Source organism: Felis catus, chromosome C2 (genome assembly GCF_018350175.1).
Source record: "Felis catus isolate Fca126 chromosome C2, F.catus_Fca126_mat1.0, whole genome shotgun sequence".
Classification (NCBI taxonomy): domain Eukaryota; kingdom Metazoa; phylum Chordata; class Mammalia; order Carnivora; family Felidae; genus Felis; species Felis catus.
In genome coordinates, this window is record NC_058376.1 from 5,492,218 (window position 1) to 5,518,167 (window position 25,950).

The following is a 25,950-nucleotide window of genomic DNA, read 5'->3' on the forward strand; positions in this document are numbered from 1 at the left end:
AAATTCGACTCTCAGGGATCAGGAGGCAGATTTACTTTTCTTAATCCCAAGTTTGTTGTTGTTTTGTTTCATTTCATAGAACATTCTGCTGATGCTTTAAACGTTGACAGCAGGGCCCATGAGCATTTGGTCACCATGGAAGTGAGGGGGTCCATGAGGCTGTCCAGCAAGCATTTGTGACGGGAAGTGAGGTGCTTCTGGGCACAATCTGTGGGGGAATGTCCCACACTAAGACACTGAGCATTTGGGGTTAGAGGTGTAGCAGTGGGGTCAACTGAGTCAAGTGTCATGGAAAGGCACTTGAGAGAGTCTACTGTGTGTGGAACATAACTGTTAGGACTTTTGTCACAGAAACATTAATAACACAGTTGAGGGGGGGAAATTGTTAATGCTAGAAAATGAGCCCATGAATGCTGAGTGAGGATGACTATTCTAGAAATCTAAGCCCTGGGGGAGCCTGGGTGGCTCAGTTGGTTAAGCATCCGACTCTCCGTTTCAGCTCAGGTTATAATCTCACAGTCGTGGGATTGAGCCCTGCATCAGGCTCTGCACTGACTGTATGGAGCCTGCTTGGTATATTCTCTCTCTCTCTCTCTCTCTCTCTCTCTCTCTCTCTCTCTCTGTCTCTCTCTGTCTCTCTCTCTGTCTCTCTCTCTCTCTGTCTCTCTCTCTGTCTCTCTCTCCCCAAAATAAATAAACTTTTAAAAGATATTTATTTATTTATTCTGGGGAGAGAGAGAATGTAAGCAGGGGAGGGTCAGAGAGAAATGGAGAGAGAGAGAGACTTCCAAGGAGATTCTTCAGTGTCAGCACAGAGCCCAATGCAGGGCTCAAACCCACAAACCGTGAGATCATGATCTGAGCCAAAAACCGAGAGCCTGACACTTTACCACCTGAGCCACCCAGGGGGCTCCAATAAATAAACATTTCTTTAAAAAAGAAATATTAGCTCTGAAGGAAAAAAGAAAAATCAATTTTACTTTAGATTTAAATGCATTTAAAAATGCACACATGGGGTTTGGGTCATGTGGGTAGCAAGGTTTTTAATGATCTCAAACTCACCCTGAAACTAAAACGGACGGACTATGATGACAGAGGAAAAAGCACGTGGACGAGACCTTCGGCAGCACCCAGTGGAACGTGGACATGAGTGGGTGTGGATGAAGTGCGGACAGCAGTAGGGGCACGGGAACAAAGCAGTGTCACAGAAGTGGCGGGAGGGGAGGTGGGGAAGACTCGCGAGGACTCCACAGTCGCAGATTGGCAAAATAGTCAGCAAATACTTCTCTCCAAAGCAGAGGGCCAGCCCTTGGGTGGGCCCCCAGGGCAATGGGTGTAGGAGTATTCACGGCACTCAGATAGACCTACCTGAGTTTTGAGTTTGGAAGACGAGTGTGGAAGGACCATGAGAGTAGTCTGTGGTGATTGCATCGCTCAGTGGTAGCCCAGCTCCTTGAAGACCTCCCAGGTGTTCATTCAGCAAATACTCCTTTCAGAAGAACAGGAAGTCACCCTGATGGAAACTGCTGGGTTTAGCAGTAAAATGGAGTCAGAGTGACTAAGCATTACTAAAAGTGACAGAGAGAGAAGCCTCAGGGGAAGGCCTGGAGGAAGTCCATCCTCTAAAATACTATAATGGGGTACTCTATAGACCCTAGTGTCCTTTAAAGATCCCAAAAAAAGGGACCATGGCTCCTTAGAAGAATGGTTGATTGCAGTGTCTGGGACAGGAAATGGATAAGATGAACCTGAAACATTAAGATTGTCAAAACGAGACAGGGGACATCTTCTGAAGGCATTCTCGTTGGCCCAAAGTGTGATGAGTTGAATTTCAGAAATAACCGATGGCACGTGATTGGTGACCATTAAACATTTTAAAATCTTTTGAGTTCATTACGAATACGCACACGTACACATATATGCAGTAAAACCTTGGTTTGCAAGCATAATTTGTTCTGGAAACATGGTTGTAATCCAAAGCACTTGTATCTGAAAGTGAATTTCCCCGTAAGAAGTGCTGGAATCTCAGATGATTCATTCCACAGCCCAAAAATATTCATATAAAAATGATTACAGGGCTGTACTATAATACAAAATAATAAAGACAAGATAAAATAGGGGCGCCCAGGTGGCTCAGTCGGTTAAGCGTCTTGACTCTTCATTTCAGGTCAGGTCACGATCTTGTGGTTTGTGAGTTCCAGCTCCTCATCGGGCTCCGCGCAGGTAGCGTGGAGCCTGCTTGGGATTCTCTGTCTCCTTCTCTCTCTGCCCCTTCCCCCCTCATGCTCTCTCTCTCTCAAAAATAAATAAATAAACATTAAAAATATATTTTAAAAAAAGGAAATACAAAATATAAAGAAAAATAAACAAATTGACCTACACTTACCTTTGAAAACCTTCATGGCTGGTGTGAGGGAGACAAGAGAGAGGAGGGTTATTGTGTAGGACGACTTTCACTATCACTAACAGAATCACTGCTGCCTATTAGCTCAATGGAATCTTTTTCTTTTTGTGCACCTTTAACAAGGAACCTATCCAATGACACTTGCTTTTGCTTCCTTTTGAGGATTTCGCAGAAATGTGACATTGCATTGTCGTTAAACAGATTCATTGCTTGCACTGCTACAGCCTTGCTTGGGTGGTGCTTTTCTACAAAATCTTGCACTGTTTCCCACATTTTACACATCTCCCTGATCTCATCTGAACTGAGGGATTCCTCTGCCTTTTTCTGCTCCTCTGCAGACAAGATGCAGACATAGATTTCTTACAAAATCTTGCAATTTTGGCCACTCCCATACCTCACTCATACTTCTTGATCATTTCCTTCTTAACTTCCACCGTAATCATCTCCTTCTTGTTATTACCCCCTTTCTTTTCAACCTTTGTCTGCATGGGGCCAGTGTATATGCTCACACACATGTTGGCTACAGGACAGTATTAATAAACTTGTTATATGCTGTATTTAATGTAACTGGCAATAAGGCAGCAGAGGAAAGGGTCTATATCTGCAGGCAACCTGAGCTAGAATGAAGCAAAGCATTCCTAGCTTACTCTTGTATTGAAAAGCAAAGGGCTGTCCAGAGGTGCTTTGAAGTGATAAAAAATACACCAGTGCCAGTTGTGGGCACCTTCCAACGTTCTGAAAAATCACTGATTTCTGCCAAGCACCACGGCCTAAAGTCAATCATATGAGCATGGGAGATGATCACCCACAATCCTGCAGAGAGAGAGAGAGAGAGAGAGAGAGAGAGAGAGAGAGAGAGAGAAGAAGAAGAAGAAGAAGAAGAAGAAGAAGAAGAAGAAGAAGAAGAAGGAGGAGGAGGAGGAGGAGGAGGAGGAGGAGGAGGAGAAGGGAAGAACCATTGGCTCAGTTGTGATCACATGACATTCGGCATCACCTACTGCTCGTATTACAAACATGGCTCATTTATCAAGTTAAAGTTTATTAGAAATATTTGCTCATCTTGCAGAATACTTGCAGAACAAGTTACTCACAATCCAGGGTTTTACTGTACTTGCATACTTAAGTTCATATATATACTTGGATACATGCACCCATATCTATTTAATGACAACAAAAGCAGCAATAGGAATCTCATTGGTCTACACAGAGGAAATTAGGGCATCACCACTTGGTTTTGGTAAGTGGTAGTTTAAAGAGAATCACAATTCTCCTGTCTTACCTATGACTACTATATTTCAAAATGACCAAAGAATCCTAGTTCAGGAAGGATAGTTCTTATCTGCCGAATAATCACATCTACTGAAGTAGAAGGAAATATGACGATTAGAAAATCATTTAAACCCTTAAAGAAATAGTCCAGACAAACTTTATTACCTGAACTTGCTGATGAACTTAGCATGACTGAAGATGAGAAAGCCACACATGATATGGGTGCAAAGAGAGAGAGGTTGGGTGGCACATGGGTGGCTCAGCCGGTTAAGCATCTGGCTCTTCACTTGGGCTCAAGTCATGATCTCACAGTTTGTGGGTTCGAGACTCACACCGGGTTCTGTGCAATAGCGTAGAGACTGCTTTGGATTCTCTGTCTCTCGCTCTGTCTCTCTCTCTCTCTCTCAAAATAAATTTAAAACAAAAGAAATAAAGAGGCTGAACCTGATCTAATCATATCATTAGAACTAAATTCCAGTTTATGAGGAAAATGGCCACAGAGGAACCCATTGAAAATTCAGAATTTGGGATTTGATGCAAAACAGCCCACTGGCTTCTTCAGTAAGTTGAAGACATGAGAGAGAAAAGAAGGAGGACCTTCTCTGGATTAAAAGAGAATCAAGAGACATAGCTGTTAACTATAGAACAATCCAGACTTAATCAGATCAATTGTAAATAATAATAATAGTTAATAATGGTGTGTTTTTAGCCCCTTGGGTAAAAATGAATTTGGAATAGATACTAAATGGTACCAAGAAGTTATTATTACTATTGTGTGTTACCGACATTGTGGTTTTATGAGAAAACTTGTGTTTTTATTAGAGAAGCATACTAACGATATAGTGATAAGATGACAGACGTTCTGTGATTTGACTCAGTGTGTCAACACCAAAAGCAAAGACTATAAAGAAGTAAACAGATAGATGATAAAAAAAATTTTTTGCTGCCTCTTGTGTCTGGGTGGTGAATATGTTGGATGCATTATATTATTTTTTTCTAATTTTGTGCGTTTGCAAATTTTTGCGATAACTGGTTTTTAAAATGTAGATATACAGTTTGAAGACAAGGGGATGAAAATTAAATACGATGCTGTTTGTACTAATTTTATACATGAGCAAATATCCCTCCAGGAGCCTGTCACAAGGGTTGCTTAAATTGTATACTTAATATACAGAAGAAATGCCCCACTCCTTTTTTGTAGTTTTATTGAGATTTAATTTACCATCTCTAAACTTCACCCACATTAACTATACAATTCAGTGATTTTAGTAAATACAGAAAGCTGTGCAACCATGGCTGTCATCCAATTTTAGAACATTTCCGCCACCCAGAAAAATCCCTGGGGCCCATTTGAAGTCAATTCTAATTCCCATCTCCAGCTCCGGGCAACCAGTAATCTACTGCCTGTCTCTACAGATTTGTGTTTTCTGTATATTTCATATAAATTGTATCTTACAATTGTGGCTTTATATCAGGCTTCATTCACGTAGCATGATCTTTTAAGGTCCATCCGTGTTGTAAGATGTATCCGTAGGCCACTCTTTTTTATGGCTAAGTAATAGTCCATTGTATGTATATACACATCTCATTTATCCCTTCACTGATGGCCATTTGGGTTGTTTCCACTTATTGGCTATTATGAATCCTGCCTGAGGATTCTAGTGTTTTCTCTACTTCCACTTGAGCCCTTGTTCTTGTTTGTGTTTTTTTATTAGAGCCATCCTAGTGGGTATGAAGCAGTAGAAACACTGTAGTTTTTTTTTTTTTTAAATATAATTCTAATGTGTATTTCCCCAGTGGCTAATGTTACGGAGCATCTTTCCATGTGCTTATTAGTCATTTGTGTGTCGCCTTTGGTGATTTATCTATTCAAATCTTTTGCCCATTTTTTGAGTGAGTTGTTTCTTCTTATCATAGAGATGTCAGGGTTCTTTATATTTTTTGGAGATAAGTCCTTAATCAGAAATACTACTTGCAAATATGTTCTTCTAATAGGTTGCTCCTTATTGTTTTCTTAATGGTATCTTGGAAAATATAAAATATTTTAATTTTCATGATGTTTAATATATTGATTTTTTTTTGCCCCTGGTGTTTTTGGTGTTGTATCTAAGAACTCTGCCAGACCCAAGGTCATGAAGATTTGTTTTAGCTCAAACGTTTAGATCTATCACCCACTTTGAGTTAATTTTTGTAGGTGTTGTGAGGTAAGACTTCTAAATTCTTCTTTTTGAAATGGATATCCAATTTTCCCATCCTTTCTTTTTAAAAAGTCATTAGAATTATACAATGCTATCTTAAAATTTCTATCAATGATTAGTTTCAGAATTATAAAATTTAAGTGAAATAATTGGGTATTGCTTTTTTGTGACTAGTGTTAGAAGTGGCAGCTTTTGGGGCGCCTGGGTGGCTCAGTCGGTTAGCCTCCAACTTCGGCTCAGGTCATGATCTCACAGCTTGTGAGTTCAAGCCCCACGTGAGGCTCTGTGCTGACAGCTCAGAGCCTGGAGCCTGCTTTGGATTCTGTGTCTCCCTCTCTCTCTCTCTGCTCCTTCCCCACTCACACTCTGTCTCTCAAAAATAAATAAACATTAAAAAATGTAAAAAAGAAAATAAAAAGGAAAGAAAGTAAGGAAAAGAAGTGACACCTCTTGTTTCCTGGGTTGTGAGCTTCTCCTATGGAAAAACTTCTAACCCCTCCTACCAAAGGAGTGACACCTTCTTTGTGTCACCTTCTCCAGCACCAACACTACATCCCACCCTAAACAGAGCAACAGATTTTATAACTCTGTAGTCCATAAGAAAGTAACTTGCTCTTCAGCACTCTTCCAAATCTGTCTGTAACTTCCATCAGGAGGGTATTGAAGCAATAAGGCCTCTGCTGGCAAGGACTCCTTGCTGTTGTGGGCCTCTTAGGTCTATAATCCCTCTGGAGCCCATACCCAGACAGTGTAGGAAATGTGAGTGTAAGTAATTATGGGCTATGGAATTTTTCAGTTACGGTGGGTGAACCACAGAAGAGTCCTGGAAACTTGGTCAGTCACATATCCTTTACGAGATCATTAGGGTCCCTCATTGTATCCCATGAGAACATTCACGTTGTTCTTATAAAGCTCCAGGGAGGTGAGAAGAGCAGTGGGTTTGTCATGGATTTCATCTCTGATGATTGTAAGGGAAGCAGCTTCAGCTCAGTGGGTCTGCCATTTTCCCATGGTCTATTGGTCGTCCCTGGTGGCTGTGGAATCACAGCACCTTCAAGAGGACATTCCACATGGTTCTTGGATACAATAGAGGGTATCCAGCCCTTTGCTTTGGGGGTTACTTCAGGTACATTGAAATAGGCACAGTGCTTTTCTAACTAAGGCGAAGATAAGAAGATTTCAGGAACCAGGAGCCCATATCTGTTCTTTATCCTTACGGAGACCAGTGTGACCACCCATGGGTGTGGTCCAGTGCAAGTTCAGAACAGGAAGAATAAAAGAGCAAGGAGACTTTTATTTTGGGCACCCAAAAGGGGATCTCTATTTTTACATTCTTAATAATATTCCTTGAGAATATCAATTCCTCAAAGCAAGCTTAGACATTGAGCTGGGTGGTTTCCACTGACCCACTTCTTGAGAGTATTTGGTCCCTTTCCTCATTGGGCTCAAGAGTTTATAAAACCAGCTAAACATCATTTGGGAGAACAGGTGAATTAGACACTGTCATAATGTCAAACGACTATTTCTGCTACTGTTGTTCTTTGGAAAGGAGAAGTCTGACATCCTCTGGTTATAGAACAATCCAATTTCTGGCCTGGGCCAACAATTCTGGTAGAAGCTTGCTGATTCTAAAGTTCTTCATTATTTAGTGGGAAATGAAAAGTAGAACCCTTTCTGCTGCCACCTTCTGAAGATTTTGAGCAGAAGAAATGTATATGAATAGGGCTTTTCTTTCTGTTCTTTAATAGAAACTTGAAGATCTGTCGTCAATAGTTAGTATGACATATAGAATTTAACTTATACATGAGGTCCTCTGATTCTAAATGGCCACTTCAACTCATTCACCGTGTCTAATAAGAGTTTTTCTTTCTTCCTCAGACCCAGCGAACTCAGCCCCGTCCATACTGGATGGGTTTGATCATCGCAAAGCCATGGCAGGGCAGCGTGTGGAGTTGCCTTGCAAAGCGCTTGGGCATCCTGAGCCAGATTATCGCTGGCTGAAGGACAACATGCCCCTGGAACTTTCTGGAAGGTTTCAGAAGACCGTGACAGGGCTGCTCATTGAGAACACTCGTCCTTCAGACTCAGGCAGCTATGTGTGTGAAGTTTCCAACAGATACGGAACTGCTAAGGTGATAGGCCGCCTGTACGTGAAACGTAAGTTGGAGGGTAGCTTGGAACAGTGATGTTGGCTGCCATTGATGGAGCTCTTGATACAAGATGACTTCCAGGCTCTTGCTATAGCCTTCCATTAATCCTCACAACAGTCCTGCTGAGACCAGTATTACCCCATTTTGCAGATGAGGAAATGAATGCTCAGACAGATTGCTCAAGATTACACAGCTGGGGTGTTTGGATTTAGGATGGGAATTCAGGTTTATCTGAACCTCCAAGCTTCCCATCAGGCCACAGACTATGTATCTGAGATCCCATTACCTAGTTGTTGAATTAACGATGGCCAGCCTGTCTGAACACTGACGGAGGAAGAGGGGCGGGCTTGTGATGTCCCTGTAAGGGATGGTAGTCCGATCACACTGGGTGTCCTTGGCTGGCTTTCAGATGCTACTTTATGTTCCTGAATGGGGCTATTATCCACAGAAATATGGAGCTCTAAATTATCAAAATATTGGACTTAGATGCATTATTACATATCATTTAATTCAAATATGGTGGGTGTATTTCATCTCTGATTGGTTTGTAGTGACTGTCTTGAGAAGGATGCTGAAGGCGGACCCCAGAGGAAGGAGGGGTGTGACCACAGATTAGAGGAGCACTCTAATCTAGTCAAACACCCTCCGTTTTACTCACGCAGAAACCAGATCAATGTGAGTCACATGACCACAATTGAGCGGCAGGGCTTTGGTCAAAGCAAGTGGCTCTGAGATGCCACTAGAACATTCTTTTCATAGTGTATGATTTTATATATTACATACGATAAAATATTTTTTTATCTGATGAACTGACTGATCAAGCTAAGTCATAAGAGTTGGCATTGAAAGGGAGGCATTCTCTTGACCTGGATTTTTCCAACCCCATGCCTATTAATGCAACTGCCTGTTCCAGTGTCACTCTGGGTGTGGACTGTTCTAGCACAATACCACCCCAACAGAATATGTTAAATATCCCAGTGACTGCTTGGAACCAGCTGCCCAGGGTGAGTCCTGAGAATATCATGAAAACATGTTTAGGCTGGGCTTCAGAAGAAATGGAAGATAAGTTCCGCACAGCTCTATTTCTGAAGCTGAAGAAACTTCCAGATGCAATGATGCAGTACTGGAAGGCAAGGAAGAAGTGTCCCCACAGGTTCAAAACCTCCTCTGTGTTAAAACACCTTTCATGGCTCCCCATTTCCTGCTGAATAAGTTTATATTTTAGAGTATTGTCAAAATCATTGTAAGTACCCTGTCTGGTGATATTGCCCATACTTTTGCTTGAAAGAAAATTGACCAACTCCCGTTACATTTAAATTCTTCCTATTCCATGTATAAAGCCATCCCTATCCTGACCACAGGTCACACTCCTCCCTCCACATGGAAGAGGGTTTTCAAATACTTGAAGGTCTAAACTTTCTGTCTTTCTAACCCCAGTGCAGTGCCCTCCCCAATGACACCCCCTCTCCCAACCATCTCAGGCTGAGCTCTCAGTGTTTAATTTATTGCTTTCTCATCAAAATCTATACTTTTTTTTTTAATTTTTTTTTTCAACGTTTATTTATTTTTGGGACAGAGAGAGACAGAGCTTGAACGGGGGAGGGGCAGAGAGAGAGGGAGACACAGAATCAGAAACAGGCTCCAGGCTCCAAGCCATCAGCCCAGAGCCCGACGCGGGGCTCGAACTCCCGGACCGCGAGATCGTGACCTGGCCGAAGTCGGACACTTAACCGACTGCGCCACCCAGGCACCCCCAAAATCTACACTTTAGAAGTTATTTGCGGAAAAGTGTTAATTCTGACCGTACTTTGTTTTCACCCTTGAACTCTTTAGCCACATCTGGACAAGTCCTGAAGTGCCCCTCAAATGTTCCCCAACTCCCTCTGACTTCATGACTTCTGTCTTTCTTCTCTAGACAGAAAGCTTTCTCTTGAGTTCTAAATCCAAAACCCTCTCTTCTCCCGTCTCTTCTCCTCTGGTGCTCTCTTTATTCATAGGGCTCTAGATTCCTCCCCTCTGAGAACAAGCCTGGATCTGCAGCCTTAGCCTGGCGTCCTTCCTGAATGTTAGACAGCATGTCTCCCAATTTTAGATCAGATGTGCCACTGGCATTTCAACACAGCAGCATCGCAAAACAAACTCTCCACCATCTCTACCTGGTCAATGGCTCTTCTTATTTGAGATGTCTTCCCCACTCCCGAGCCCCCTAAATGCAGGCTTTAAAATCCTGGATCCTCCTTAAGCCTTTCCTTTCTGAGTCCAAGTCCTGCCATATCCTATAGATTGTAGCTCATGGTGCTTCTTAGCCACCCTCCCCACGCCCCTCCTGTCCTAGATTGAGACTTAACTGCACCTCAACTAGACATTTGCAGTGCCCCCTTACTGACCAATTTCCCCACTCCAGTTTGTGCAATACGGTATGATCAATCAATTCTCCTAAAAATGCGTTTGACTATAAACTCACTTGCAAAAAATTCTTGAATGCTTCCTTTAGTCCCCTCTGACTTCATTGCAAGATCGTGAAGCCTTTTGAAATCTTGCTCCAGATTGCCGTTGGAATTTTTCTCCCATAATTTTCCTACAGAGATTCTGTGTCGTGTCCAAAGTGAACAGGCACGCTCTCCTTGTGACAACGGCTATGCTTCATGCCCTAATTCACAAAATGCCCTTTCTTTCCAGCTGGCCTCAGCTCTATTCATCGTTGATATCTAAGGAATTTCCTGATCTTTCTACCAATCCCCTTCCACATGGTATATGTCTCTGATGGACCCTATATCACTTCTTGGCTACTATATTAACTCTTGTATTTGTCTCATCTGCCAAAAGACCGAACTTCTTGGAACCAGAGACTTCGTGGTGTGGTGACAGGAGGTGTCAGGAATAATTGGGGTAAAAAATGGTTTTAGCTATTTACCGCTTGAGTGGATTTGGTTCAGTTAATTAATCTCTCTGAACAACCACTTCTTCTTCTGTAAAATGGATATGATAAGGCAAAACATGCAGGACTGTGGGGAGACTGACTTATATAATGTACAAAAGAAGTGTAATAATTTTATGGCACATGCCAGGTGCACCATGAATATAATTCATCTCTGTCTTACCTGTAGCATTAACCCTACTTTTGGCTTCTATTAGATGTTCAGTGAATGAACTTGCTATATAAGATTGGGTTTGTTTTTGTTTCATTGGTCACAAAGTCTAATATCAACCTATTTTCTTACAGCTGTGTGTTATGGGCCTTGTTGAGCCACAAAGGGGGTATGAGCAGGTGTTATGATTGTGTGAGAATGGTCCAGAGAAACCCGTCAGTTCTACCATGGGACAAGGCAAATAGGATTTAAATGTTCCAATACCTGTGTCCTTATTGGTGGCCAGAACTTGGCATTTCTTATTGTCAGTGGGTGAATCCCCACTTACCCAGTGAGAAAGCAGTTTGACCAAATGTTGGTCTGTTTGCCACACAGAGAAAAAAGACCAGAAAAAAAAAAAAAAAACAAAGAGTAAAGAGGGTGCTCCTGAACAAAATGGCGTACTATGGAATAATCCAGAACATAAGAACTGTGTAGCATTGCTTACAATGATGCATTTGCCTTGTCAGAAGCTCAGGATGTTGTTGAAATGATGTCTATGTATGTGATGTTCTTACCTTCTTTTTTTTCTCTCACCAAAATTTCCAGAGCCACTGAAAGCTACCATCAGCCCCAGGAAAGTTAAAAGCAGCGTGGGTAGCCAGGTTTCCTTGTCCTGCAGCGTGACAGGCAGTGAGGACCAGGAACTCTCCTGGTACCGAAACGGTGAAATCCTCAACCCTGGAAAAAATGTGAGGATCACAGGGATCAACCACGAAAACCTTATAATGGATCACATGGTCAAAAGTGACGGGGGCGCATACCAGTGCTTTGTGCGCAAGGATAAGCTGTCCGCTCAAGACTATGTGCAGGTGGTCCTTGAAGGTCAGTGGGCCTTGTTATAGGGTTCAGCTGCAAAAGAACCCAAACACAGAGCACTCAGAAGAATGATGAAGCAGTGCTGATAACTCCCAGTGTTAGGATTTCTGTCTGTCTGGCTAGCTACTAACTCGGCCCTGGTTTCTCAGGATACGCCGGGCTAATAAGAGACCAAGTGTTGGTGAAAGTTATAAATGGTAGAAGTCATAAAAGTAACTTCACATAAAGTTAAGTAACATAAATGTCGCCCACTCATGTCTTTAGTTACTGGTCAAGTTACAGACCTCAGAAACGTGGAACATATAGTTTGGTTGACGGTGTGTTAGCCCAGACTGGAGTTTCTCGATGATGCTTTGTTGGAAGAGCCATTTGATGCTATAGGGTGGTTACCACCATCTCTGGCCTCTGCCTGCTAGATGCTAGCAGCATCCACGTTGTGACAACCGAAAATACCTCCAGACATTGCCAAATATCCCAGGGTTGGGGGTGGGGAGAGATAAGGAAATAACAGCCCCCAGCTGAGAAATACAATTTTACGGGCAAAGTGTTGGGCACAATTTCAGTATCGTACTTGGTGGAAAGAAAAAAAATGGCGTCTGGTTTGCACAGTTGTCACTGATCGGGTCCAGATATTCACCAATTTAGGTGAACAGAATTTGTGAGGAATGACCTCGGGTTATTATAGTAGGTTTCAGGTGTGTTGTTTTCTTTTCTTACTGTCCTGCTTACATCTTCAAGGTTATAAATCAGCCAGGGAAAAAAAGCTATCAAGGTAACATTCAAGTGAGACATACATTTGTCACCGGATAATTGAACAAGCTTTTGTCTGTGTATGTGTGTGTGTCTTATTGGAAATTCTGTCTTTACATATAATTTAAAATTCATTTGATGTCAATTGATTAAAATAATGACGTGACTTTCATATAGTCTAAAGAGAAAAAATATTTACGTACGAACATTAGTTTAAAATATGCCTTGATGCTCTTAGGGGATATTTCTGTTATTGTTTTTTTAACCTCAGCTTATTTTTAAGAAGAAGCGGGCTTAGCAATGAGATTCTTATTTTGATTCGGGCATTGTCTTGCAAACAGTTTTTTTTTTTTTTAAAGCAGAGGCGAAATTACCAGAAGGCTTGGGACTCATATTAAATGCCTGACACTGTGTTCCCCGTAATAATTAAGTACAGAAAGTAATCAATTTGTACAGAGCCAGTTTGGTGCTGCTGATGCACTATAGTCCTTACATAGCCCCTATTTTTAGATTCTTTGTAGAAGAGGGCCAGAGTACCTGTCTAGGCCTAGTTACCTTGGCAACTATCTCGTGTGACTAAGAAAACCGAAAGAGCATATTGATAATCCGTAATGATGTCGAAAGATTTCAGGTTATCAGAGAGTGACAGCAAGAAGGATTTCAAAGACACTCAGGTCTCACTGGGAAAATAATGTCTGCTTTCATCTCCAAAAAAGCCTGTCACTTGAATAAAAAAAAAAAAAAAAAAAAAAAGGCGGGGCAGAGGAGCATAGCGAGCATTCTCATGGATTTATTTGTCGCGTGTCAGTTTCCATTCAGGACAAGAAGCTTCACTTTATTTTTTCTCTTCTGAGAGATGACAGTACGAATGTAGCAAAAAAGAGCCGAAGTGTAGTTATAAATACATATCTAGTAGCTGCCTTAAAATGGACTCTAACTAGTATCCTTGGCTATAACCTCCTATTATTCCCATTGAAGTAGCTTTAGGTTAATGTAAATTATAAAAACTCACAATACTGTGAGCTGAGAATGACCACTGATATAAACGCAGAACCTGGGAGTATTTTCTAGGAGGCCAAAGAAACTGGGAGTTTTAAAACTGAGATCTGATCATTAGAGATTCAAGAGATTCTTATTCTCTTGAATAAGAAAAAAGAAAAAGAACAGGTCCTACTTCAGAAAACGATAGAATAGCATGTATCAGATTAACCTGGAAGCAGATCAAAATTATGAACTTGGGGAAAAGCAAAACTGTATGCAGGCACTGGAGAAACACGCAAGAGCGGGTGGAAAGGATTTGACCCATGAAAGAAGAGGAAAGGGTTAGGTGATATGTGCACTGATACCGCTTTTCCCCTGAGGACAGTCCCCAGGCTTTGTGAGGTAGGAGGGGAAACCTCGAATACTAGAAGAGAAGCAGAAAGCTATATAGTTCTATGGGATTGACATACAGAAGGACAAAAGTCTGCCATGTCAGATCACCTGCCGTTGAGGAAGATAAGTTGAAATTCCAGTAAGGAGGGGATTCCTTAAATGCCGAACAGTGGGGAGTCCTAAAATCTAAAGATAAACTTCCCTGAAAAACTTACTTGACACCCGGACTGGAAAATGTGGAAGATAATCCCAGTCAAAATTAAAAATAAAAATAACTAGACATACATCAAAGAGAAAGTAGGTAGTAGAAATGGACCTTGAGAGAACCCAGATGAATGTTAGACAAAGACTTAAAGACTTCTATTTAAAATATGGTCAATACCTTAGCGTCACCTGGGTGGCTCAGTCGGTTAAGCGTCCAACCCCTGATTTCAGCTCAGGCCGTGATCTCACTGTTCCTGGGACTGAGTCCTGTGTTCAGCTCTGTGCTAACAGCATGGAGCCTGCTTGGGATTCTGTCTTTCCCTCTGCCCCTCTCCCCCACTCCCCCACTCATTCTGTCTCCTCTCTGTCTCTCAAAATAAGTAAACATCTTAAATAAACAAACAAACAAATAAATAAAATATGTTCAATAAGGAAAATACGGGCGTAATGAATAATTATCTGGGAAAGACCAGAAGAGAAAATGAAAACTATAAAAAGGAACCAGTAGAAATATAAAAATTCAGTGTATTGGCTTTAATGGAAGATTGGAGAAGGAAGAAAGGATCAGTGAATTTGAAGATAAACTAGAATACATTATCCTGTTTGAAGCACAGAGAGAAAGAAATCTGCAAAGGAAGTGAGCAGCGTCTCAATGACATGGGACATTCATTAGATGGTCTGATCTCCATATAATTAGAAGTCCAGAAAAACAGAAGATTGAGACTGGGGAAGAAAAAAATATTTGAAGAAATAATGGTGACAGTTTTCCCAATTTTGGTATTAAAGTTACAGAGCCAAAAATCAGTAAATCTCAAGTATAAATATAATCACATGCAGACACATTATAAAGAGTCCTGTTGCTGAAAACCAAAGATAAATAAAAAAATCTTATAAATCTGAGAGAGGAGAACTCTTTTCTTTTTTTAATTTTTTTAAACATTTATTCATTTTTGAGAGTGAGAGAGACAGCATGAACAGGGGAGGGGCAGAGAGAGAGAGGGAGACACAGAATCTGAAGCAGGCACCAGGCTCCGAGCTGTCTGCACAGAACCCGATGTGGGGCTTGAACTCACAGACTGAGAGATCATGACCTGAGCTGAAGTCGGACGCTCAACTGACTGAGCCACCCAGGCACCCCTGAGAGAGGAGAAATCTTAAGTAAAGGGAGATATCAGTACAAATGATGGATGACTTCTCATCAGATATTTTGGAGGACAGAAGACAGTGGAACAACATCTTTGAAATGTTGACAAGGATAAAAAAAAAAATCCCTGTTGACCTAGGTTCCTATATCTGTGAAGAATAGTCTTTAAAAAACAGGGAAAGTAGATATTTTCAATAAACCAAAGCTGGAAGAATGTGATAGCAGAAGTTTTGACACATGAAGTCACTGAAGGCAAAAAGGAAATGACCTAAAATGGAAATTCAGATCTATAGGCATAAAGCCCATTAGAAAAGGCAGGAAATATGTTAGTAAGCGTTCAGAATTTTTTTTCTCTTTTAATGTCTTTAAATAATAATTGCCAAATTATAAAATTATAACACTGTTTTATAGAGTTTAGTTATAAATAGATGTAATAACACAAAGCACAGAATATAAATGAAATTATTTGTGCTAGGGTTTTTACATTTCACATGAAGTAACGTAATTTTCACTTTTAATACGTGAAATCAAAGTTATATAGATGCACACACACATATATTAGACATATGAATATTTATGTGTATATATCTCTACATATGTGTGTGTATATATATATATGTAGTGTGTGTATATACATGTATATATACGCACACAAATATGTATATCTGTATCTATATCAATATAAAACTGAGTTCGAATTTATCCCATAAGCATACGATTGGCAAAACATAAAATCAAAATTTATGTATGTATAAGGCATCATATTAATAGAATATAGGAGAAAACCCAATTGATGACTTCAGTATATTCAGAAAACACCATTTGACAGGATTCAGCATCCATTCAGAATAAAAAATTCTCAGGAAACTAGAAATGTAAGGAACTTCTTTGACCTAATGGCATTTATGAATTTATTTACTTAAATGATTTATTTATTCATACTTAATGGTTGAGGACTAAATATTTTTCCTTTAACATTGGGACTGAGGATGTTCACAAATACGTCTTCTATTCAACACTGTTCCAGAAGTCCTAGGTAGGCATGAATAATAAGTAAAATGCATAAAATTTGGAAAGGAAAAGTCTCAACTGTCTTTAATCACAGACCTTGTTGTTTACATAGAAAATTCCAAGTAATCTATAAAACAATTCCCAGATAAGTTTAGAAACTCAAGATACAAAAACACAATTTTTTTTTTAATTTTTTTTTTAATGTTTATTTACTTTTGAGACAGAGAGAGACAGAGCATGAACGGGGGAGGGGCAGAGAGAGAGGGAGACACAGAATCAGAAACAGGCTCCAGGCTCCGAGCCATCAGCCCAGAGCCTGACGCGGGGCTCGAACTCACGGACCGCGAGATCGTGACCTGGCTGAAGTCGGACGCTTAACCGACTGCGCCACCCAGGCACCCCAAAAACACAATTTTTTTTGTCTTTATATAGTAGAAACCAACAATTAGAAAATAATATTTTAAAATTTCCATTTATATTAGGATAACACAAAAGATACTTGGGAATAAATTTAACAACAGATGGGAAAGATTTCAACATGTGAAACTATACAACTATACATTGCTAATATAGAATTGTGATGACCTAAAAAACTGGAAAGTATACCATATTTAAGGACTAAAAAGCTAAATATTTTTAAGGTAGCAGTCCTCTGTAAGATAATCAATGTAATCCTAATAAAAACCCCAACAGCGTAGAAAAGTGAAGGTCCGGGGACACCTAGGTGGCTCAGTTGGTTAAGTGTACAACTCTTTATATCGGCTCAAGGCATGATCTTGCAGTCGTGAGCTCGAGCCCCATGTTGAGCTCTGCACTGAGCATGAAGCCTGCTTGGGATTCTCTCTCTCCCTCTCTGTCTACCCCCCGCCCCATCTCTTGCTTTCTTCCTCTCTCAAAATAAATAAATAAGCATTTAAAAAATAAAGAAAAATGGAAGTCCTATAGTCTAAGTTGATTTAAAAGACATGCATGAGAAAGTTAAAGGACTGAGAATTGTGCAATCTTTACAAAAGAATAAAGTTGGAGGACTCATACTAGCTACATTAAACAATACAGATACATAACTCAGTAGAACATACTGGATGGTCTAGAATATGCCCACACACATATATGATAAATTAATTTGCAAGAGAGTCCACAATATTCCAAAGGTAAAGGAAAGTCTTTTTGACAAACAGTACTACACAATGAATGTAATAACAACAACAACAAAAAATGAATATCAATCCCTATCTCACACCTTATACCTTACACAGATTTAATTTGCTCTAAAATATAGACTGGGGTGTAAAATCCCAAACTATGAAGTCTCTAAAAGGAAACATAGAAGAATTATTCATCATCTGAATGGTAGGTAGAATTCTTAGGATAAAGAAAGCAGTAAAAGTCAAATACACCATTAAGAAAATAAAAGGCAACTACAAACTGAAAGAAAACATTTTACATATGCAAAAACACACATCTATAATATATATAATGTCTGGCACACATTTTATGTAACTAATATATCTGACAAGTATATTTGACCATTATAAGATACATGATAAATACTTGTTTTCAACATACATAAAGAACTCCTACAAATCAATAAAACGTAGTCTAACATAACCACGGACAAAAGATTTGAGTAGATATTTCACAAAAGGAGATACGCAAATGGCCAAAAGGCACATAAAGGCAACATTATTTCCATGCTACCCTTGCCAAAAATGCACAACCTGCGTCTAATCATGACAAAACAAACAACAAAAAAAAAAACCAGTGTGAACAACTGGCTATGGAGTAATTCTTCAAAATGTTAAAGCCAAAAATGACAGAAGAGACCAAAGAATGATCCAGATTGAAGGATGCACGCTAAGGAAGCATGACAGATAAATGGGATGTGTGGTACTGGTTGGGCTGGGGGAGAGAGCTGGGAGGGACATTGTTGGTCGGCAGACGGACTTTCCATATGGACTGTGTGTTAGGTGATAGAACACTTCCAAAGTTTCATTTCTTAATTTCACTGCCTGGCCTATGGTAATAGTAGAATGTTTGCAGGATAGAGAACCCACACTCTAGGATTATATGGATTTGAAGTTCAAGAAGAGGCAAACAAAGTCACGTTGAAAGAAGTCAGGACAGTGATTCCCTCTGGTGAGAGGGGATTGGTTGAAAGGAACCCTGGGCAAGTCGTGGGGTCCTGAAATGCTTTATGTTGCAGTCATTTGGGTGGTTACACAGTGTACATATTTAACAAAACATTCTGCTTGTACACTTAAGATCTGTATGTGTCACTGTATGTAAACTATATCTACAAAAAAAAAGGTGTAACTGAAGAAAACAGTTACAAAACAGATTTTTTAAAAAGACACGTTTTCAGTGCATAGTGTAAAAATCAGTGCAAAGAAATATACAGCTCTGCACATTCAAAAAAAAAAGTTGAATTGTAAGATTAAATAAAATAACATTCCTCAGCATCGACAGCCGATTACGTACAAAGAATAACAATCATGGTGACGTCTCACTTCTCCGTAAATAAAGGCAGAGCATGATGAAGCAGAGTGTGTGGTGTCCTAAGGGTAAAAACACAGGTTCTTTACTTTAATATTATGAAGCCCTTTTTTTCGTCTTTGATACTAAAGCAAGATGCTTGCAATTCAAGAACACTGCAATACTCCACTGTGGTTGCATGTGGGGAAAAAACATACTCAAGGGCCTTCTCCAGTCACCCAGGAGTTGGAATGAAATTGACATTCAGGAATTTGCAAGAGGAAAGATGGTAGAGGGCTCAGCAAAGCACCCCCATCAGGAGAACCCTACATGGCTGGTCCCTCTGGCCACAGAAATAGGCTTCCAGGTTTCCAGAGAGGAGGAGTGGGTGGGGCGGGGAGGGGGGAGGGCAGAAAGAGAAACTCTTCAGGGGTACTTGTAAGTGTTAACAGTTATCTTTCTGTGATGGAATTGTGAGCTAGCTTCAGGTGTGTTTCCTCCATTTGTTTGCTTTCCGATTTGTCAGCAGTGAATGTGTGTGTGTGTGTGTGTGTGTGTGTATGTGTGTGTGTGTAAATATATATATATATACATATATGTGAATATGTATGCATATATATGCATGCATTTATGATTGCTACCATACAGTATGAGGGAAATGGTTCATATATATGATGGAAAGACAATGGAGTATGAAAATGTTGTCTTTGTTGAAAATATTGGAAATTCCTGTGGAAAACTCCCTAAGACCTAGATCTTACTTTGCCTGGGACAGTCTGAGGCTGTGCCTGCCTCCCTGGCATAATTACTTCTGGTATCTGTTTTGTTCTCAAAACTGTCCCATGTTGGATGATAAATTTGTACAGCCACCAACTTAAGACACTTACAGAGATATTTATTACACACTGGAAGACTCAAAGTTTATTTGGCTTTGATCCCACTCTCAGAGTTTCCATGACATTTACACGGATTTCCCACTTATCATTAAAACTATAAAGGATGATTTTTTATGAGAAAATAAATAAGGTGAACCTATCCATCTGTCAGTCTTTCCTTTACTCCTCTGAACAAGTCCCTGGGCCATAAGCCCTAATTATCTCAGAAGTAGAAGGCTAAAGTGACCATTTGGAGGGGTGGGTTTCCTCTGTGTTTATAACATGTAATAGGGACCTAACAGTTCTAGATTGTGGACTTCTTGGGAGCTGACGTTGTGTAACTTGAGCATCTGGGTTGCATGATTGTTCTTCTTAGGACAGTCAGGAAATATATAGAAGTAATTTATTAAAGGTTACTAACACTGTTTGCCTATTTTGAAAATGAAATCTTGCTCTGCTTGGAATTTAGCTCTAGCCATAAAACCAGACTTGCCTGTAGTGTTCAATGACCAGCATGTCTATCTCCTAACCATTACACAAATGTACTTGGAGGTCGTTTAATTATTTGTACGTGCCACTTCCTTCCATCCTTTGTCTTCCTGCAGACGGAACTCCCAAAATTATTTCTGCCTTTAGTGAAAAAGTGGTGAGTCCAGCAGAACCAGTCTCCCTCATGTGCAACGTCAAGGGAACTCCGTTGCCCACCATCACGTGGACCCTGGACGACGACCCGATCCTCAAGGGTGGCAGTCACCGCATCAGCCAGATGATCACGTCGGAGGGAAACGTGGTCAGCTACCTGAACATCTCCAGCTCTCAGGTCCGGGATGGGGGAGTCTACCGCTGCACTGCCAACAATTCGGCGGGAGTCGTCCTGTACCAGGCTCGAATAAACGTAAGAGGTGCTTGTCAAATCAGCTCCTCAAAAAAAACAAAAAACAAAAAACAAAACAAAAAAAACAACAAAAAACAAAAAAAAAAAACACATCTAACTCACTGTAGTGGAGAAGAAGGTTTCTGCATGCCCTGAGCTGAGTCTCGGAATGCCGAAAACAGATTCGCCGTTGCTTCCCATTTCCTACCCTCTCCTTTCGGCTCCAGAATGGCCCAGATTGGGTTCATGTGGGAAGTGGCATTTTGTTCTTTTCAGTCAGCTTGTTCTCTTTGTTACTCTTCGATTTGTCCGCTTGATCTTTTCTTTCCCGGTTTATGCTCTGCACGCTCTTTTCCTTCCTCCTCCTCTTCTGTTCTTCCACATTCATGGTAAAGCTCCATGTACCTGGTATTTTAACTTACATTCATAGTGCACCATGGCATAACCTCCATCTTGATAAACCTACGTCATAGAGAGAGTTTGAAAATTGAATTGCTCCCAGTGTTTTCACAAAAAACGGCATGATTGTTCAGGGCGGACTAATTACTTCTTGTTGAAGAAATTGCCTCTTCTCTTGTAATTCAACACGTTTTCATAGAAGTAGTTGATACTTAGAGTATTTAACACTCCTTCGATCCATTTGAAAGTAATGAAACGAAAAGGAAAAAGGACTGCTCAGTAGAAGAATCCAAATGCAGAGAAGATCGTGTAATAGAAAAGTTGAAAAAGATATTTTTCACATGAAAATAATCTACATTGTTTTTCTTTTACTCAAGGAAAAGTGTGCCCGTTTCCACACATGAGATGTACCCTTAAATTATTTTCAAGAGTCCCTTTGTGTCTCTCTAGGGCCTGCAAGCATTCGGCCAATGAAAAATATCACGGCCATCGCAGGACGGGACACGTACATCCACTGCCGTGTGATTGGCTATCCGTATTACTCCATCAAATGGTACAAGAACTCTAATCTGCTTCCTTTCAACCACCGCCAAGTGGCATTTGAGAACAACGGCACTCTAAAACTCTCAGATGTGCAAAAGGAAGTGGATGAGGGAGAGTACACGTGCAACGTGCTGGTTCAACCGCAGCTCTCCACCAGCCAGAGTGTCCACGTGACGGTCAAAGGTAAGGCTGTTCTCCCTGTCCCCACACGTCTTGCCCTTACTCAGCTCTTTCACCAGAGGGATAATGAAGAACAGGGGGGATCTTAGAAGCTGCATGTTTACAGTAGGACAGTTCCAAAAACAGGAAGGATAGAGTACCTCACATGTTCTGATCTCTTGACTCCTCGATGCATCCACTCCTGCATCAAGAGCTGTGGTTGATATGATTTTCTTTTCATGTGGAATTTTTGGTTTGGTTTTCCAGAGGACATGTGTTGTCAGTATTACCACAAGAAGAGAGAGAGAGAGAGAGAGAGAGATCATTGGCTTCGTTACCTAGTTGTCCGACAGATCATTTTAAAACACATATAGATCTTCCTCCACTTACGATGGGGTTACGTCCCAATAAGCTCATTGTAAGTTGAAAATGTAGTAAGCCAAAAATATATTCAATATATCTCACTACCAAACCTCGTAGCTTAGCCTAGCCTACCTGAAACATGCTCAGAACAGTAACATTCGTCTGCAGTTGGGCAAAAATCATGCAATGCAAATCTGACTTTATAATAAAATGTTGGCTATATCCTGTAATGTATTGAATACGGTACAGAAAGTGAAGAACAGAAAGGTTGTGTGGGTGAAGTATGGTTGTCCGTTTGGGTTGTTTACCCCTGTGACTGCTGGCTGACTGGGAGTCGTCTAGCATCAACGTGAGGGTATCTACTGCATAGCACCAGCTCTGGGTGGTGGGGGGGTGGGGGCGGGGAAGTAGGTTCAAAATTCAAAGTACAGTTTCTACTGGATGCACTCGTCTTCTACACCATTGTGAAGTGGAAAAATCATAAGTTGAACCATCCTAAGTTGAGAACTATCTGAATCTTTGTTTTCCTAAAAAATCCTGAAAGGACGTTCTTGCAGAATCCTACCAGAAGAGGTTTTCTGTAACAGATCAAGACTTCAAACAGACTTCTCATGTTGAATAGATGATCAGGTCAAAACAACAACATAGGAATTATATGATTAATGAGCTCCACAGAAAAATTCCTTGATTTTTAAATGATTCTTTACATCTTGGTTCACCAGGATGAGCTTTGGGGGATGAACAAAGTTTTCCATGGCCTTCCCCAACCTTTTTCCCCTATAAACCTTGTTAGTTTACCTTTCCAGGACACCTATAAATACACACACACACACACACACACACACACACACACACACACAGATGTGCATGCACACATATAATCTATGTAATATATCATATATGTTATATAATATGTAACATATATTAGGTATAATTTCACATTAATAATTTTGAATCTTTTAAAAATAGCCACATATCTTAAGACTTTTCTCATATCATTAGAATTTCTTGGTAAACCAGACTGTGATAGCTGCAGAAAACTTCATTTTGTAGTTGAATTTATTTCTTCCAACTGCCATTCCTGAAACATCTGCTTGATGCTGGGCTCTACTCCAGGCACTGAGGGAAACAGTGATGAAGAAGGTAGACAAGTTTCTTCCCCTGTTGAACTCTCCTTCCAATCACGAGAGACAAACAGTAAACAAACAAAACAAGCAAATAAACCAGAAAGTATAATACAATGTAGAGAATTAAAACATGTCAGTATCTTAAATATTAGCTGCATTGGAGAATTAGAAGCTAGATCAATGAATGTTTGGTGCTTTGCTGTCTTAAAATTCATTTTCTATCTGAATGAATGTCTTACCCACACATTGTTTTGTAACATAGTAAGTTGATCATTTGGAAATTATTGGTTTGCTGAGTTAGGTAGATTTTTGAAACATTGACACAATTTATAATAATGTCAGAATATCACCATGGTTTCATCAGAAAAGTATTTCAGTATTGGGAAGCTGTCGGGTTCATAGTGACAGATACAAGTCTTACAAAAGTCTATTCTTTTGCTTGAAAGTTTCAATTTCATTGTTTGCAGCAAATACACTCAGTTGTGATCATAGGAGTGACAGGCTTATTTCTTTTTTTTCTAGGAAAATGTCTGCTAGTTACCCAAGCCTGAATAGCTATAGCTCTTAGGCAGCCATTCTCTGTGGAAACAATGGAATTCCATGAAAAGAGTGGCTAGTTGAGCTTGTAACTCAGACAAGTGCACAAGTACTTTGCTTCAAGACAACCTTCCTGCTCAGCAGACAGATCAAGTGCTTTGTGCGTTTTCCCCATTTTGTTACACAGAGCATAGAACTCTGGAAATGTCATGGGCTTATTATTTTTATGGCTCCATAAAGTGTCCTTAGAAACTGCTTTTGACAAAAATTGGGACTGTGTGGTGGTAAACAACACAGTGACAGCTAGTACATTTTGGTGTCACTGCCATGATTTGTGTGAAGGCCCCAGCAGTCTTACCCACCGTTACTTTTGTGTATCTATGCAAATGTCACCCCAATGAGAAAGGTGAATATTACCTTAGTGTTACAGTGAAAATGATTATCTTTTTGCCATCTCCCTAAAATGTTCTCAGGGATCCCCAGAGGTCTTCAGATTACATTTGGAAAATATCTTGGTGCTAAATATTTCTTTCTTTCTTTTCTTTCTTTCTTTCTCTTTCTTTCTTTCTTTTCTTTCTTTCTTTTTCTCTTTCTTTCTTTCTTTCCTTCTTTCTTTCTTTCTTTCTTTCTTTCTTTCTTTCTTTCTTTCTTTCTTTCTTTCTAAATTAGCTGCCACCAGAATATAAGCTTCTTTTTTAATTTATTTATTTAAATTCAAGTTAGTTAACATACAGTGTAGTGTTGGTTTCAGGAGTGGTACCCAGTGTTTATCACTTACACATAACACCCAGTGCATCAGCAGTCAAAAAGAATGAAATCTTGCTATTTGCAACAATGTGGATAGAACTAGGGTGTATTAGGCCGAGGGAAATAGGTCAGGCAGGAAAAGACAAATATCGTATTATTTCATTCATATTTGGAATTTAGGAAACACAACACATTATCATAGGGAAGGAAGGAAAGGAAAAATAAGATAGAGAACCTAGAGAAGAAAGCAAACCATAAGAGACTCTTAAATAAATATTTCATTTATTTCTAATATTTAACCATTTTGAATGATGTGTCAAATGCCCTTCTCTATGCATTGGCCTTTATCTACTTGTAAGATGATTTATTTCAGGAAAAATTGCCAGGAGTGTGACCATTAGATAAATGGATACAGATATTTTAATGTCAGGTTTTTAGAGAACATAAATTCAAACAAAGACCATTTGAATTATTCACTTATATTCTTAAAATGTTCTCGACCAGCAGAAATCAATGTATTAATCTTTATCCTTTTAATTTTATGTGACAGAAACTGACTCAAACTGGCTTATACCCAAAAGGAGAATTTATTGGCTCTTAATAACCAAAGTATCGATCATTTTAGAAAACAAATCAGATAGTTTGGGTTTCAAGAATTTCTTTTCTTCTAAGGATATATTATGTAGAATAATCATTTTCAGGTTCTTGGCGAGGATTGTCAAATGAAAGAAGGAACATATTATTTTGTGCAATATTTCATTATAGTTGCCTGGTGATAAATAGCTGTCAGTGGGTGGGGAAGTTGAAGGGATTTGGGATCTGCACTGCTACAGGGAGGTTGGGGAAGGCTTCTCTGAGAAACTGACATCTGATCAAGGACACGGAGGTGGGCAAGATAGCCAAACATATACCCGGGACAAAGAGCATTCTAGGCAGAGGGAACACAAATAGTCAGGGGTGGGCCTGGCAACCTAGAGAACTAGTAGAGAGGCAATATGGCAGGAACAAAGTGGACACAGGGTAGAGGCATGGTCCGAATTAGCAGGGTCCTCTCATGTAGGACTAGGGCTGGGCTCGGAGGGTTTGAGTTTTTCCTTTGAGTGAGATGGAGGGGTGATCAGAGATGTCAGATTAAACAGAGATGTCACCTGGCCTGGGTTGTAAAAGGCTATGCCTGACTTCTATTGCTGAGAAAAGGCTGAAGCCCAGAAGGGACAGAGAGGGGGTGAGGAGAAGACAGATTCTGGATATATTTTGAAGGTCTCCTCCATGGGATTCCCTGATGGATCGGATGCAGGTGTAAGAGGATAAAATCTGGGCCTGAGCGATGGAAAGACTAGTGCTTCTGTGAGTTGAGCCAAGAGAAGATGCGGTGAAGCAATTTAAGGGAAGAAATCAGGAGT

At 40.2% G+C, this 25,950-nt stretch overlaps 1 protein-coding gene across 2 annotated transcripts in view; it reads left to right on the forward strand.

Moving 5' to 3' along the window:
* DSCAM (DS cell adhesion molecule) overlaps positions 1–25,950 on the forward strand; it is a 706,002-nt gene that overhangs the window by 454,604 nt on the left and 225,448 nt on the right. For both annotated transcript variants that reach the window (XM_045036594.1, XM_045036595.1), the window contains exons 5-8: positions 7,750–8,028; positions 11,699–11,974; positions 20,404–20,700; positions 21,522–21,797. In XM_045036594.1, the coding sequence (XP_044892529.1) occupies positions 7,750–8,028; positions 11,699–11,974; positions 20,404–20,700; positions 21,522–21,797 (1,128 nt within the window). The remainder of the gene's footprint in view (positions 1–7,749; positions 8,029–11,698; positions 11,975–20,403; positions 20,701–21,521; positions 21,798–25,950) is intronic.